Source organism: Megalopta genalis, chromosome 4, assembly GCF_051020955.1.
Source record: "Megalopta genalis isolate 19385.01 chromosome 4, iyMegGena1_principal, whole genome shotgun sequence".
NCBI lineage: Eukaryota > Metazoa > Arthropoda > Insecta > Hymenoptera > Halictidae > Megalopta > Megalopta genalis.
The window spans coordinates 16,981,557-16,999,320 of NC_135016.1; the positions used below are offsets into that span (position 1 = coordinate 16,981,557).

The window sequence follows — 17,764 nt, forward strand, 5'->3', positions numbered from 1 at the left end:
AACCGGGAAATTTGATATTTTATTAAAGCGCTTGTATGGTCTCTCGTAATGTAATAAATTCATTGAAATCGGTCAATCTTCGATGTAATTGTAGATCTTGAGGAAGTCTGCAGCTCATTTATTAAATTCTGATAAATATGTTTTACATTCATATGGTTTAAATTTACGGTTAAATTGATATATTTAAATTGACATGTTCCAATTTATATGTTTCAATTTACACCTCTCTATTTACACGTTTCAATTTATATGCTGTTATTTACTAACGAAGCTAGAAGATCTTGTTCCGCGCAACAATGACATCGAAGACAAAGAAGAAAGTTTACGAAACCATTTGCCGCATCGGCGTTTTCACCGTTATTAACGCAACCTAAATGAGCGAAAACGTTCGAGATAGCACCGGGCTGTAACGCGCTATCGGCCCATTACAACCTCGAAAGTTACTCGGCCCACGCCCGTCCCACAAAATGGCTGACGCCATTGCGCCGCGCCGGTAACGACGTTACTTTTCTAATTACTTCGCGGCGTCCCAGCTGGCCGCAAGTGTGCGGCACGCGGGTTAACGAGCTTCTGTTCCTGAGACAGTGACGTTTCTAATGCGCTTCCGAGATACCTTGCACGCCCACGCGTGTCTCTCCAGTCCCACGTAAATATGCAGGGTTCACGCGTGCACCGCGTGCCCGTCGAGAGAAACAACCGCGATTTTCCGCTCGATCGCCGGGCCCTGCCGCACGGTGGAAGAAAATCTATGAATTGCCAGGGATGAACGGTCGATTAATCATCGATTACATTCGTTTTATTTTCTTTTGTCAACCCTTTTGCGACCCTGAGTCGAGTTATTTCGGCGCCAATTGTTTGACCGAATTACCTCGCGTCAATAAATAATGCAACAATTACAAAGCGTATGAAAATTTTCGCGGTATTTTAGAACTCTTAATTAGGGTAGTGAAGTTATACGTATATGGAAACTACTATATATATAATAATAATATATAGAAATATAGAAATATATATATAAAATTCAGTTTTTCGAATATATAGAAATATAGAATATATATATTTATGTAATATATATATAATATAATATAATTATATTATATTATATTATATTATATTATATTATATTATAATATATAATATAATAATATATATATATATATATATATAATATAATAATAATATATATAGTAATATATATAATGTAGAATATATATTCGAACAAACTGAATTTTCGTAGGCTGTTTAGAATACAAAAATGTCTAGAATTCTTCTCCTCTATATATGTTATATTTTTTACGTTTTCGTATCGGAAGATCGCGCTACGATTTCAAAATCCAGTCGATCCATCGAACAAGTATCTGTGTTACGGAAAAGTTAGCGACGGTGTTATGTTTGCGTCCACGCCATCTCACCTGGTGGCGATGGGGAACGACTCGCTCTCGCTGTCCCATACACGGGCTCGGAGCCCAACGAGGGTGAAAGTTACATTGTGCTCGAGTTCGGTTGTCGAACAAATTCTACGATTGCGCGAAGTTTTACGGACCCGGTCGGTTCGTATTGTTCCTCGGGTGCTCCGCTTTCGGACCGTGAAAGACAAAGGCTGTTTCCTAACGCGGTCAACGTGGAATCCTTTTTCTCGGAACTAGCCCACGGATGTTTATGAAACGCTTCTTATCGGATTTGAAGAACACTGGAATCGGTGGGATCGAAGTACTAAATAAAATTATACTTCGTCGCGCGAGATGCAGTTGGGAGATCACAAGAGAATCGTGGGTTGAACACCTGGTAGCGGTATGAATCGTTCGAGCCGTGTTCATAGATGCGAGAGAATGCTCGAGGATGTCCAAAAGGTTACAGGAATTGTATAATTAACGATAATTTGGTTCCTTAACCCTTTTGGCGCCGAGCAACGATGTATCGTCGTTGGTTACACCTCGGAAAATGTCGTTTTCTTATCATTGTTCCTTATTTTATTCCTTTCTCAATTTTTTAATTATCACGTTTTATAATATTTATATAATTATTATTATTATTTGCATTTACAGTTATTATTTGTACAATTAATCATTTAAAACCTACGTCAAACAAGTTTGGTACATTTCGCTTAGATACGCGCGACTTTTTGGCACTGCGAGGGGTTAATATTTCCATATCACCGCTTTTCTTAATAATTCTGAACATAATCGAGAAGATCGTATGTTAACACTAAACCTATCACGACTAAAGCGACCGCGGTTTCTTATTTTATTATTCTGCAAATCTTTGCACGAGAAATGCTCGAATAAGTAACAAGTTACACGATAAAAACTTTACGAAAACCCAAATGAATTCGGTTTACGAGACTGTAACACAATTGTTGACAATCGGTAACTATAAAAACGAAGCCGCAATGATCGAATAATCGTATCTCCTCTCTCTAAATTGTCCATTTTTGTGGACAATCCGAGCGTCAATTAGAGAGACATTACTGTATATCCTCCGAGTAAGAAAAATAGTTCCCACACCTCCCTAAATTACGGTCCACTTCGTAGAGATCAAAGTACAGTAATGTCTCCCTTACTGGCGCTCAGATTGTCCACAAAAATAAACAATTTGGGAAGAGGAGATACGATTATTCGTGGCTTGCAGCTCGTTTTTATAGAGTCGTCGACAATTCGTGACTATAAAAATGAACCGCGAGGATCGAACAATCGTATCTCCTCTTGCCAAATCGTCCACTTTTGTGCACAATCTGAACATCAATTGGGGAGACATCACTGTAATTCGTATAGAGACCGTGGACGGAATTAATCGAGGCAGTTGCGTTTCGGACACCCAGTAAGTAATAGAACGAAACGGTGCGTGGAGCTCTCCAGGTATCGCATTAGAAAGGCGCGTGGCCGCAGCAGCCAGGAGATGTCACAAGGTAAACCGCATGCATAACTCGGACGTAGGGAATTATTGTATGTAGGTACCTATCTCTCGAAGATCGAAACACCGGCGTCGCCGAGTTGGAACGTTCCGTCGTCCTTGGAAAAAAATCCGTTCCTACGGAGCGTGTCCTTTCTTCCTCTATGCTGCCTCTTCTATTCCCAAGCCAGGTGTATTTGTTCGGGGTATATCGAGGATAGACTGTCCCCTGGCGGAAAACGTGCAGGAAAATGTTGGTCGTCGAACCACCGCGTCACGGCATAACGAATAGCCGGCGTATCCTTGTGTACTTCACAGAACCCGAGGATGTTGCATTTATTGCGATTTATGACTTAACCGCGAATCGATAACAACTTTTCTCCGCGTACCCCATTTTACCGTTATTTTTTACAAGATTTTAATCGCGTTTCATTACGACCGTAGGCAACGGTCCGCAGGTTAAATTACCCGTGACCGTTTTTCCAGTGTCGAGGACTTTCACGGTTTAGCGGTCTTTTTTTTCTCTCGCTAAAAATAGGCTCGCGTAAAATTATAGACAAGTAATATCTGTTAGTATAACTCGCCGCGCGCACGCTTCTTTGTCAACTGCTTTCTCTTTCGCGTCCACTCGTTCGTTGCAGTCGACGGTGTGCAATAAATTCTCCTCGATTGACGGCTCGGACTGCGCGGAAAAGTGGACAATTTGGGAAAAGTAGATACGACGTTCACGGTTAATAACCGTGAATATTTGATACGAGGACCTGCTAAATCCGGAACGCGAGTGACAGATGTTTCGCAGAGACGAGCGATTCTTCGAGTTTGACAATTCGGTGTCGCGACATCTGTGTCTATCGCGGAACGCGCCAACGTAAATGTACCGTAACGTCGAGCAGCCGATTCCGAAGGCAGATTTGCTTCGCGAGCCGAAATCGTGCGTGGGAAACCGGGCAACGAGCTTGCGACGAGCTTAAGAACGCGGAGCCGGCTCCTCGATCGACCTCGCGCATAATGAAAAATTATTATCGTCCATGCATCGCATGACTCGCGCCGCGCCGCGCCACGCCGCATTGGCATAAATAAAAAAGCGGCAGAGTGGAATAACCGCGACGGTGAGTAGCCTTTTTACCACCGACGGGATCTCGCTCGTATATAAATTGTAATCGTGTGCGGAGAGAGATTTCCTCCCTCTCCCTCTCCGTCGCACTCTCCTTTTTTTTCTTTCTCTCCTTCCGTCTCGTTTTCGTCGCGATACTTTTGCCTCCTCTTCGACGCGATTCTTCCGTCTCCTTTCCATCGCGTCGCATACCTTCCTGACTCCTTTTCGTCGCGATTTCCTCTATCTCGTTCTCGTCGCGCGACTCCCGCCGGACTTTTGCCAGGCGACGCGCGGTGCTAACGGCTCCGAAGGCATAAATAAAACGCGGCATTCGCGGCGGGCCAAGATTCACGCAACGCCCGATACGGCAAGCCAAAATCCGAGAGTTCGACCCTCGATACGATCCATCGAGCGGACCTTTGTCTTCCTCTCGGCGCAGCTTTAAATAGTTTCGCGCGGTGGGTCGCGCTCAATGCGGATCTTTCGGAATGCGTGGACTGCGGAGATTTTCGAAAATTCGCTGCATCGAAAGAGACAGAGAGAGAGAGAGAGAGAGAGAGAGAGAGAGAGAGAGAGAGAGAGAGAGCTTATGTAACACGCTTTGCAAGTTGCTCGACCCCTCGAAATTTCTCTTTTTCGCACCTCGGAGAACCGGCTATCTGCGCAGAGGCGCGATGGTATTTTTTCTCGTTGGATATTGGAAAGCCAATTCGGAAGTAACACAATTGTTCGATTCGGTTACATCCGCGCCGGTGGATTTATTTGCGCGATAGTCGCGCAAAATCGAAACGACTTATTACGAATATTATCCATTTACGCTGCGCTGTTCGGATCTTGTGTCGCGATCGAACTTCAGCGACGCAAATATTAGGTCTACCGGAAACTTCTGTCCGTTTTTGAATTGAAATATAACACAATTTTCATGCATTTAACTCTTTTAGTGCCGGAGGCCGATATATCGGTTCTTGCTGCACTGGCGAGAAGTGCCAGATCTTCTCAATTACTTTCTACTGGTTTATTTAAGCGGCCCGAAAAGGAAGCGTTGCTTGCTCTTCTCAAATCAACATGTGCATATGGATTGAAACTTGAAGCAACACTATCGGACAGAACTTTCCGGTAGATCTAATACATCGCATAGCTGCTTTTTTTTCCTTTTATTTCGTTCGACAATCTCGACTAGCGCTATCACGCTGTTCGACACTTTTCGACCGTGTTTTCCGAATAACCCTTGCGACTCGAACGGTTAATTGTCTCTCGAGCATTCGCGATACGGAAGAAGCGATACTCGTATCGCGAGAAAACCATAAACCGTTCTGGTACGCGTCTTTCGAAGAATTTATCTAGGACAGAAAGGACTCTTTCCAGTCCGATGGATACTCGCGCGCGAGCAGGGACTTGTAAAACGACGACGGGAGACCGTAACAGCCAGTCCTCGCGTCTGAAAGCGTCTTCCAGCAACGCTGGTTCGTCTCTCCGGCGAAATAAATTCGACGATCGCGAACGTTGAAATAATTTCCACGAGTTTCCACGTCGTGTAAGACCGAAGAAAACGGCGTTCGCGAGTGAATCACGCCGTCGAACGCCGGGATCCTCGTTCTCTGCTGGCCGCGCGCGGCCGAATCCCATAAACAGTTTGTAGCTTGTAAAGCGATTCGTTGCAGCAACGTGTAATCACAGGATCATGCGATCGAGCGTATTCGCCGATCACGCAACGCCGATCCTCGCGCTGAAATTATCGTCCCGCCGCGTCGCCGTAGACGTCGTGTTTCGTATCGGCGCATCGAACAACAAGAAGAAGAAGAAGAAAAAGAAGAAGAGGCTTCCACGGGGTTATGGTTGTTGTTCGCCGTCGCTCGAAACTATTCCGCGGCAATTGATTCGGGTCAACGACGATTACCACCGGACGAATGTTGACATAAATTTCCATTAAAGGGTCGCGGGACCGTGCGCAACTATGGCGGACGGGGGGAACATTCCTCTTTTCAATTGAATTTTGTTTCGACGAACTTCCCCGTAATCGCGATCTAAGACGCGCTCTCTTCTCTACGAGATTAATTTTAACGACTTAAGATACATTTTATATGAAACGAAACTTTTTATTTTACGATATCGTGTTAACGTTGTCGATGGTCCAACTGGATGGTTTGTTGTAGCTCAGAGAGAATGTAAGATATGCTGCTGCGAAGTCCAATCGATTGGTCGATTATTGTAGGAAGTTCTTCTGTTTAATCATTAAAATAATATATATGTTATTGTATAATATTATATAATATATGTTATAATATATAATATAATGTTATATTATATATTATAACATTATATATATTATATAATTATACAATATATATTACTAATTACTAATAACTAATATCACTAATTATTAGTTACTAATATTATACAATTTAGTGGGTACGTTTAGGACGAGGAGACCGTAGTTTTAAGACTTTGTATTTATGGTAGGCAATAGAAGAGAAACGTTGGCGAAGAGCAGGTCAGATGAAAAATACCCTTGGCGACGGAGAGCCGACGGATGCGATTGTCACGTTTTTGGAAAAGGCAGGCAGTGTGTCGAAGGAGCGTGTTTGGAGTGGACAGAGTGTGTTCGAGAGTCGTCGAGTGAGGGGCGTTGCGAGTTGTAGAATTAAGTGAAGTAGTTTTAATCCTACTTGTAGATACGGTACGCGATATTTCCTGTTTTCATCACGTTTAGTTCTTTCCTAATCAATACATATTCTATATTGTTTAAATATTGAACAATTTCTACATATATATATGACTTAAGGGAATCCAGTTTTTGCCAATGAATATTCAGCGTGCCAAATTCGAAAAATTGAAAGAGTGCATGCCCGGCATCGTGCGACGTGTCTCATTTTTTAGAAACGAAATAGCCTCGGGTAACGGAGAAATCGGTGCTTACACCCTGCAGGTGTACTCGTACGTGTGTACACCTAGCAGAGAAATCTGGCGACAGCATAACGGAGAACGCCTTCGAAGCTGACCGATCGAAAAATGTGTGGCAACCTATGGCCGCGAGTTCGGCCGCCTAAGATTCCGCGATCGACAGAAACGGGAATCGTGGCGGAGAAACGGGGCGCGGTAAACTCGATCCAACGGGGATCAATTTTATTTCCCGTCTGCGATCGGTCGCTTTTTATCTGTATGGAAATTGCGCCGGGTTCGGCCAGACAAAGCAGAACTAACCGGGTTGCAGAACTAAAGAGCAACGCGTCGCGAACAAAGCAGAAAGAAAGGAGGAAAGGAGGAAAGAAAGATAGAGTGAGAGAGAGAGAGATCCAGAAAGAGAAAGAAATCCAGAGAGGGAGAGAGAAAGAGAGCAAGATCCAGAGAGGGAGAGAGAGATCCAGAGAAAGAGAGTGAGAGAGAGAGATCCAGAGAAAGAGAGAGATCCAGAGAAAGAGAGTGAGAGAGAGAGAGAAAGAGAGAGAGAGAGAGACCCAGAGAGGGAGAGAGAGATCCAGAGAAAGAGAGAGAGAGATCCAGAGAAAGAGAGAGAGAGATCCAGAGAGAAAGAGAGAGAGAGAGAAAGAGACTCCGCATTTCCGCGTGACCCAGGCTCGTTCGAACGAAGCTGAACAGCGAGGAATTAATTTCGCCGAGTTCCCAGGGCGGCTACCTTTTTCCGCGATCGATCGCGTTTTACGAGACCGTAACTTGGTCGAAACGATCGACGACGACTCGGTACGCGAGGCAAATCGTGAAATCCGTCGGACGATCTGGGCTGCGCAGCGAAAAGTACGCGCGGGAAATTAATGGCCCCCGGCCGTGGGTCGTGTAACTCTGCCAGAGGACACGGGGACGACAGACGTGTCTCGGGGGCTGCTGATTGTCATTCAAAACGGCACGGCACCGGCGACCGGTGACTGGCCTTGGCCATACGGAAAGGCGACGCTTCGCAAACGAAACGCTTTAATGCCTCAAAGAGGAGACATAATTGCCGGGGCCGTTTCTCCCGGTGTCGTTAAACTTGTTGAGCCATCGCGTCGCTGCCGTTGCTGCCGCCGCCGCCGCTGCAGCAGGGTCAATATCCAGGCGTTCTGGACACATCTCGTCCCACTTTCGCGGCGATTCGTCGCGCAGCACAGTTTTTCGACTCTTTCGCCAAAACGGATATCCTCGTTTATTTTTTCCCCGGAAAAGAGGACGCCGTTTATCGTTTACCATTCGCAACAGCGTACACACATGTTTTTCATTTGCTTCTCGGACGGCCGAGATGCGTTCTTGGAAGACAAAGCGTTCGGTGAGATCATCTCCGTCGTGTACGCGCGCATAGGGGCGAGCAGCCGTGCAAAAACATGGACGGTTTTACTTTAATTTCAAGTATTAACCCTTCGCGCCCGAGCGGTGACTCAGAGGCGCCACTAAAATTTGTTACGTCACGTTTTAAGATCATTTTTATATATTAACCCTTGGGGGACCAAAACTATTTATTTCCAGTTTACACACTGCCAAGTCCAGACTGTTTTTCAGACGAGGAGAAATTTTTTACCGAAAATTTTGGTATGAAATATAGAGAAGAGATATTCGTTTTTTAAATAAAACTTCGTTGATATATTTTCATCGAAACAATCGTACCTAATCTTCCAATGTTTCCTGCCAAATTTTACGGTTTTATTGACTTCTGCCGCGTGTATGGCGGCATTGGGCCGTTAAGGGTTAACAAAGTTTGAATTTGAAAAATTGTTAAAAGTGTAACTGTTGCGCGAGTCCCAAGAGTCAATTTCATATGCATATAGAATAAAGATACTATAAGTTAACAAAATTATTTTATAGTTACTGTTAAAATACCGTCGGTCGCACGTGGTTGCGGCGGCCATATTTTCGTGGAGAAAATAAAGGACGAAATTGGAATTATTTCTTGTTCAAAAGTGTCTTCGTTTCGATACTTTTCACAGGTATTAATTTTTTTTCTTTAATAAATTAGATTCTGTGCTTTAAAAATTCAGATTCAGAGATTAAGAAACTTCGTGAAACAGTTTGTCATTGTCTATGTAGTGAGAAAATAGTGGACGAAATAACGTTATTCCCGAAACAAGGGGCAAAATAAGATTATCTGCAAAATAAAGGACAAAACGAAATCATTCGCAACGTAAACGATAAAATTAAATCATTCGCAAAATAAATGACTGCCCTCTTAATTGAAAAACCTACGGTCTCCGTATGCAATATGGGCGACGCTAATGTTCGACTAGTTTACAAAATTCATTTTTCTCGTAACACGCTCGAATAAATCAATTTTAATTTTCTCATTCCAATTTTATCTATTCAATCGCTTCGGTGCTACGATATTATAATTTTTCGACAGTTAATACGTTAAGAACGCAAAAGGTTACGGAGCATATCGAACGTTTTCACAGATTGGAAAGAAAATAGGGCCATATCGAATGAACGTTAATTGGGGTGTTAAACGGGATCTCGTTGTGAAATCCTGGAAATTGCGCGTCTTGCGAGAAAATCGGAGAAGCCGAGAGAGTTGCGGCCGAGAAACGTGTTTGAATTTTTATCGCGCATTTTCTGCTCCGCGAAGAAACTGCGAAACGGCGCAATTTCTTTGCAATAACGAATTTTAAAGATAAACTATATATAGCCGCCGCTGCTAAAGGGTTATCTGTATCTGAGCAGTAATGAGCGTTAAAATCCCTGCGCACGATTAGCGAGAAACCCGAACTTCGGTCCGAGAGGCTGCTTTAACTTCAAAGCGTCCGTTGAATCGTGGTCGACGGAATTTGTGCGCAATATTTAGCGACTCTCCTCGGGCTCGATGGAACGTTCCATTTACAAATTATCTTGCAACGTAGCGCGCGAGTGCGATTCGTATATTACATATTATTATTATTCGTATATTATATATAGTAGTATGTATCTAGTATATTATATATAGTATAGTATATATATAGTATATTAATATAGTAGTATATATATATATAGTATATTATATTATTATTATTCGTATATTATATTCGTACGTGTACGGTAACGCGGTTGAATCGAAGCTGCGTTCAAATTCAACGGAATATTTTTTTTTAATGCAATATCCATCGGACGTTCGTCGGGCCCATCCGTCTTTGGAACAAAAACGTTCGGAATCCATTTACCGCTCGATCGGCAGCTCGAAGTTCGTTCGAACTAATTCCGAAGATTTTACATTCGCCGACCCGAATGCGTTCGCTGCGAACCGAATTCCGCGTTCGAATTAATTCGAGCAGATTAGAACAAACTTGGGACAATTAGCGAATTCATTCGCCTCGCCTCGAATAAGTTGGACGCGCTGTGTACACGCTGGAATTAATTTCAGACGGCACTCCGCACGGTTGAAATATAACTTGATGGGTTTGAAATTAAGTCCGACGAGTGCGAAAAACCTCGAGGAAGCCTGCACACCTGTTTCAATTAATATCCTGTTCTCATTAGCGAATTATATTACAGCGACGATCTCCGGGAAACGGCTTTGTTCGAGAGGATCTCCGCGAGAAGTCGCGTTTAATCTTGTAATTGATAAATATAATTTCAAACGCAGTCGTTACGAAGCGCTTTCTAAAATAACCCACTTCGGGCATTTTTAGGATCGGTCCCCGCCGTTTTTCGAGAAAATAAACGCAAAGACATCGCGTTTTCCGGCCTTCCCCCGCCGACGATAGATAAATACCGATGATTAAAGAAGAACAAATACGATACGGCAAACAGTTCAGTCGTTCCACGAACGTCGACAGAGACGCGTCGAATGCTGTTTAGTGACCACAGTGCGAGCGAGGATGGTTCCGCGAAAGTCCTGGTTTTTATTAAGCGGTGGCGGCCTGTGTTCGAAGTAATCCTCTTTTAGTAGCTCTTAATTAACTTTCGGCCCTTCGAGTACGAATGTCGCCGTATCGCCGACGTCGGGCACGCGTATTCGACGCCTAAGACGAGATTAACCCCTTAACGCACAGTCTTTTTGAAAAAAACCGGCCAAAATAAATCAATTCTTTTAAATGTAAAAAGACACAATTTAGAATTTTGTCTTGGCAAAAAGATTAAAAAAATACAACAACAATCAAAAGTTCTATTTTAATTTTGGATTTTGATCCACATTGCAGAAAAGAGCCGAATATATATATTAATATTATTATATTATATATATATATTTTTTATTCTTGAATAAATAAGTATTATAGCTTACAATCCCGTGTAAATGATAAATATCAATAAAACGCCGCTCGAATTATCTCGAGTGTGCACAGTTTGGCCTGTTTAGCGCGCTTGAATTAACTCGAGCGTACAAGTTAAGGGGTTAAACAACATTTTAAATAAAAGAAAAATAATATCTTTTCTCTCGGTATGTTTATTCGGCTCGGTATTCTTGTCGGCAAAGGGTTAACGACTTCTTAATATTAACGTTATGCTTTTCATACTTTTTTAATGCGAAATAATGTCTAAATATTACGCTTTTATAACGAACTTATGAAATATTTAAATTAAAATAATTAAAATATAAAATATATAATATAAAATATGAGATATAAAATATAAAATATAAAATGTAAAATATAAAATATAAAATATAAAATATAAAATATAAAATAATTAAAATAATCTGAAAATAATCTGTGACGGATGCTCGATGGAAGTCAACGTATAGTCACAGCCGAACGGATGTCCGCTGCGAACTTGACATTGCGAGACTACGCGCCGCGCCGCAAGCCCGTGGAAAATTATAACAATCGTGGCACGCGGTCTTCGAAGCGTTCTGTCGAATAATTACCGATTTTATACGCAAATGTTCCATTACGGTCACGTGCCCCGACGGGAACACAATCATCGGTGCCATTCTCGTTGTCGTCGACGCGTCCGGCATGGAATCCGTCGCGACCAACCCTCGTCCCGCACATTTTGTCGCGTTTCCGAAGAGTAACTGGTCGATGGTAAAATACAGCGACGAACGGCGCGCGGTTTTCTTTGGATGCATTTTGAAAGCTATCGACGCGGCGCCGCACCGGCAACGCGGAAAAACTTGTTTGCTTCGGACGAGAACGTTCCGATGACTTTTAGAAAATTATGGCAGTGTCGGAGGGAGCTTCGTAACAAATCTCGAATAGCGATTGCAATATTTTCGTTCGGCCAATGCAGTGCAGCATTCGTATTCTCGAATGGGATTTTGATGCGATGACTTCGATACAGCAAATTCTCCCTAATTAACGCTTATTCGGTAATGTCTCCCTAATCGATGCCGAAATTGTGGAGAAATGGACAATTTGGGAAGAGGTGATAAGATTATTCGAGCCTTGCAGCTCGTTTTTACAATTGTTGACAATCAGTAAATATAGTTAACTAACCGCAAGGCTCGAATAATCGTATCTCCTCTTCCCAAATTGTCAATTTTTGTGCACAATCTGAGCGTCAATTACGGAGACATTACTATATTCTGCAAAAAAATGGACAATTTGGGAATTTTCTCTTCCCAGATAGTCCACTTTTGTGCACAATCCGAGCGTCAATTGGGGAGAATTTATTGTAAATCGCATCGATGAAATTTATGTATATATTATCGAGATGAGACGTTCGATTGACATTATTTCTAATGAATTTTTTATCGATTCTTTGTTGCAGAAGTTACTGTCATTCTTTCACCCCAAATCCACGCGAGTGGACAAATCGGATAACAACAACACGAACAACTCCACGACGAACAACATCCACAACATGCCGACGCATGAACCTTCGATCAACGCCACGTCTCACGAAACATTCTGTACGTAATAATCTGGGCAAAGTGGAACGAAGTTTAATAGTATCGTGGTTCGACGATTAACCCTTTCGTTACGGGTGCCGACTACAATAATGTCTCTCTCTAATTGACGCTCAGGAGAATGATTGACGAACAGGAGATGCGATTACTTGAGCCTTGCACCTCGTTTTTATAATTGTTGACAATCGGCAACTACATAAATGTGTCTCAAGACTCGAAAAATCGTGTCTCCTCTTCCCCCACATTGTCCATTTTTCTGCACAATCTGAGCGTCAGTTAGGGAGACATTGCTGTATAGTCCGCGGCCGCGAGACGACCTGTGTGTGTACGGGTGCCGACTATAATCGGCGTTCGCGGGACGATATTTATTTATTTTATCCCTTTCAACAGAGCTAACTAAATGTGTAGATAACTTAATATTCGTACAATACAGGGTATCCCAAAAATGTCTCGTAATCCGGAAATGGCGGGTTCCTCGGATCATTCGAAGCAGCTTCTTCCTTTACAAAAATGTTCTCCGAGGCACCGTTAACGAGTTATTAACGAAAAACAGTGACCAATAAGAATCGAGTACGGCTGACGCGGGGCGGCCCAGCCAAGCTGCGCGCGAAGCCCAGTTCCGCTCATTGGCTCGGTCGCCTCGCGCCAGCCGAGCACGCTTCCCATTGGTCACTTGTAAAGGAAGAAGTTGCTTCGAATGACCCGAGGAACCCGCTACTTTCGGATTGCGAGACATTTTTGGGCACCCTGTATACTATATCGAAAGTTCGCACGACCTCTTTCGCTCTAAATTTTAAACACGGTGAACGCGCGAGCTTTTTCTCGTCGGGTTCCTAATCGTTTGGAATTTTGGTGTTTTCGTCGTCGACAATATAGCTGGGAGATTGCCAATGACACGCCAAGAGGCAATCAAGCATTTCGGTTGGGGTCTGACGGAGTTCGAGCGCGCGGAGATCGAGCAATATTCCGAGATCTGGTATCTGGGCCTGGCGGTCCACAAAATTCACGGCGAGGAGGGTGCCGCCCAAAACAACGGATACGACGACGAAAATGGGAACTACAACAAAGTCCTCCACGATCACATCTCGTACAGGTGAGCCCCCCTCTCATTAAAAGGAAAGGACTTTCCTTTTAATTGACACTCGCGACGACGGCTGCGTACGTTTATTTGCGCCGATTCCACGTTTTTCCATAGCAGCCATATGCTCGATTCGATCGTTATCCGGGGAGAAAGATCGCGTTCGAGCAGCTCGGTGATCGTGCTCGCCCGATCGAGGCGACGCGAAAGGAAGAAAATAATTGGAACTACTCCGTTGAAAAGACACGGAGCACTCGACGTTTATTGTTCTTTCGTTTAATTATTAATAGAAACTAGGCGCTCGCAAATGAATAACGTAAAATGCAAACGTGAAAGGTCCGACGACGGTCTGTCGAACGCACCTCGATAAAAACATCGGGAATCGAATATTCATCGACTGGCTACGACCCTGGAGATTTATGCAAATTCAGACTTTTCTGGAGCAAACCTTAAAGGACTGAGACTGCATAAATCGCGGCGCGGAATCGTACGATTGAATCGCAAACGGAACAAAACTCGGTTATGCAATGTTAAATTCAAACGTCCAACCATCCGGCGGATCTTTACGCATTTATGGCGCTCTCGCGAATCGATGAAATAACCGCGAAGATGTTCGGCGTCTTCGGCAGAAAATAATCTTCTGCTCGTCCGATTTTTTTAAAAAAGCGATTCGCGATTTTTTCACGGGTTATTTCACGAATTTTCGCGCGCTTACCGCGCGCCGTCTTCGAAATACGCAGATACGAGATCCTGGAGGTGATCGGCAAGGGAAGCTTCGGCCAGGTGATCAGAGCGTGGGACCACAAGACGGCCCAGTACATCGCCATCAAGATCATCAGGTGAGCGAACCACGCGATAATAATTGCGATCGACTCGATCTCTACGGTCGCTTTGTCGCGCGCCCGACATGTTATATCCGCTTGATTCCCCCGTTCGAATGACGCGACGCGACTCGCTCGCCGTTGCAGGAACAAAAAGAGATTCCATCATCAGGCGCTCATCGAGGTGCAGATCTTGGAACACCTGAGGAAGAAAGACGTGGACGCGAACCACAATGTGATACACATGCTAGAATACTTCTACTTCAGGAACCACTTGTGCATCACTTTCGAGTTAATGAGGTACGTGGTGCCCGGTACAACATTCTATTTCTCGTCTCCTCCGGACGCGTTCGGCCTCGAAACACCGCGTGCGCTTAACAAACTTGAAATACAGGTAATCCTCCGATAACACGGTAGAGATAGGTTCATAGAAAATGTCCTGTTGCGTGAGACCCTGTTATACGAGACCCAGAGTCGGTACAGAAAGGGCGGTTTCGTTTCGAAAACCTGTTAAAAAACGTTCTTTTTTAAATTCTACAGAAGCAACTTGACTTTTATTAAAAATATAACTTAACACAAAACGGGAAGTAAAACAGAGAATATTATTTTCATTTAATTTAACTTTAATTTCGGCTTCTTTCAGCGGAAGGGTATATACAAGGTGACCCAAAAATGTCTCGCAAACCGGAAATGAGAAGTTCCTGGGATCATTTGAAGTAACTTTTTCCTTAGCGAAAATGTTCTACGAGGCTTCGTTTACGAGTTATTAACGAAAAACACTGACCAATGAGAGGCGAGCTCGTCTAGCGCTTGGCGGCCGAGCCAATGAGCGCACGAAGCTCAGTTCTGCTCATTGGCTCGGCCGCCTTGCGCCAGCATATCTCACCTCTCATTGGTCACGCTTTTTCGTTAATAACTCGTAAACAAAGCCGTGGATTGCATTTTCGTCAAGGACAAAGTTACTTCAAATTACCTCAGGAACCTCCCATTCTCGGATTGCGAGACATTTTTTGGACACTTGGTATAGTAATGTCTCTCTAATTGACGCTCAGATTGTCCTCAAAAATGGACAATTTGGAAAGAGGAGCCTTACGAATTCGAGCCTATTTCTATATTAATATTAATATTCGTATTATTATTTATATTAGTATTAATATTTTATATTAATATTCGTATATTTTTACGAATGTCAACAACTATAAGAACGAGCTCGTTCCTCCTCCTCCTAAATTGCCGTATTTCATTATGCCTTTCTATCGTTACTTCAAGATAATTTAGTTCTTAAATATGTTGAACAAAAATCATGCTGTCCAGAGTGCTGTAGAAATAGCGCGTCGTACAAAGGTTTTCGCAATTTTCTTATCGCGTTAAAGCGAAACAGTGATACAAGATGCCGTGTTATAGGAGTGCCGCCTGTGCTAAAAAAAAGGTTACAAAATTTCGCAGACTAAAGGGATAAATTTTATAGGATGAAACAACATTTTTCTTTTATCAAAAAATCAACAAAATAAAAGAATATCGCGCATAAAAAAAACGAGCGCGTCGCTTTGTACACGTAATAAATTAGATAAGACGAACGACCGAGCCATCTTTTTCCGCTTGCAGCCTGAACTTGTACGAACTGATCAAAAGGAACAACTACCAGGGATTTAGCTTGAGCCTGATACGACGGTTCGCTAATTCGTTGATCACCTGCCTGAAACTATTGCACCAAGAGAACATCATCCACTGCGACTTGAAGCCGGTAAGCACCACCACCAGGCCTTCTTAAAAAGCGCGAGCATTAAAAGCTCCGGCGTTCGTTTCAAGAGATAACGATCGTTGCTCGCCGTAATATTACACTTTTACGATTCCTCGACGACGCCGCGTATCCGCCGCGGCGGGGGCCTTGCTTGCGTATTTTTTCGCAGAGAACTGTTCGGAGGAAAGAACAGGCCGGGGGTCGTTTAAATTCTACGCGGAATAAATATCGCCGCGATTAACGGTGAAACGAATCGACGAGCGTGTGTACGCGCGACGAGAGGCTTCCTTTAACGAGATAAACCGCGGTATAGAGAAACAGAGAAACACAAAGTCGGAGAAACGTCCGAGAATGCCGGGCGGGTTGGGCGCGCAGGGTCGTCCTGTCGGAGTTTAACCGGCCGATCAGGTCGATGATGCGCCTGTTCTCTCTCTCTCTGATCGGCTCGGTTCGCTTTTGCTCGCAGGAAAATGTGCTTCCGAAGGCCTGTTCTCTCTCTGATCGGCTCGGTTCGCTTTTGCTCGCAGGAAAATGTGCTTCTGAAGCAGCGGGGAAGCAGCTCGATCAAGGTCATAGACTTCGGATCCTCCTGCTACAGCCACCAGCGTGTTTATACATACCTCCAGTCCAGGTTTTACCGGAGTCCAGAGGTACTTCTGGGTCTTCCGTACGGCACGCCGATCGATATGTGGAGTTTAGGTTGCATTCTGGCCGAACTGTACACCGGCTGCCCGTTGTTCCCGGGCGAGGATGAAATCGAACAGCTCGCCTGCATCATGGAGATACTCGGCGCACCGCCGAATTACATCATCATCCAGGCGTCTCGTCGCAGGCTTTTCTTCGGTAAGTTCGGCGAACCTCGGCGAACTCTCTCTCTCTCTCGAGTTCGCGCTTTCGATTTTATTGCTCGGCTCGGATCACGAATCTCTAACGAAATGCTATTCTTTTCGTTGCTTGATACCCGAATAAAACGAATCCTATCGTTTCAGACGTGTTCGGAACTCCTCGATGCGTGACAAATAGTAAGGGATTGAAGAGGTGGGTCGGCAACAGAAGTCTCGCGAGTGCTCTCCATTGCACCGACACCCTCTTCGTGGACTTCGTCAAAAGATGTCTCGAGTAAGCTTCCCAATAAGCTTCTTTCTAAAATATTTCATGGAAAATTCATTTCGTGTATTCGTTGTACGAGGCGTCTCGGTTAATAGTTCTGGTTAATACGGTAATGTCTTCGTAACCGGCGCTCGGATTGTGCAGAAAATGGACAATTTTGGAAGAGAAGATACGATTATTCGAGCTTCGCGGTTCGTTCTTATAGTTGTTGACAATTCGAAACTATAAATACGAATCGCAAGGCTCGAACAATCGTATCTCTTCTTTCCAAATTGCTCAGTTTTGTGGA

The 17,764-nt window shown here is 43.8% G+C and overlaps 1 protein-coding gene across 3 annotated transcripts in view; it reads left to right on the forward strand.

Moving 5' to 3' along the window:
* LOC117221933 (uncharacterized) overlaps window positions 1-17,764 on the forward strand; it is a 328,669-nt gene that overhangs the window by 301,717 nt on the left and 9,188 nt on the right. For all 3 annotated transcript variants that reach the window (XM_033473283.2, XM_076520738.1, XM_033473284.2), the window contains 7 exons: window positions 12,587-12,728; window positions 13,602-13,818; window positions 14,544-14,642; window positions 14,772-14,924; window positions 16,230-16,368; window positions 16,893-17,208; window positions 17,355-17,484. In XM_033473283.2, coding sequence (XP_033329174.2) covers window positions 12,587-12,728; window positions 13,602-13,818; window positions 14,544-14,642; window positions 14,772-14,924; window positions 16,230-16,368; window positions 16,893-17,208; window positions 17,355-17,484 — 1,196 coding nt within the window. The remainder of the gene's footprint in view (window positions 1-12,586; window positions 12,729-13,601; window positions 13,819-14,543; window positions 14,643-14,771; window positions 14,925-16,229; window positions 16,369-16,892; window positions 17,209-17,354; window positions 17,485-17,764) is intronic.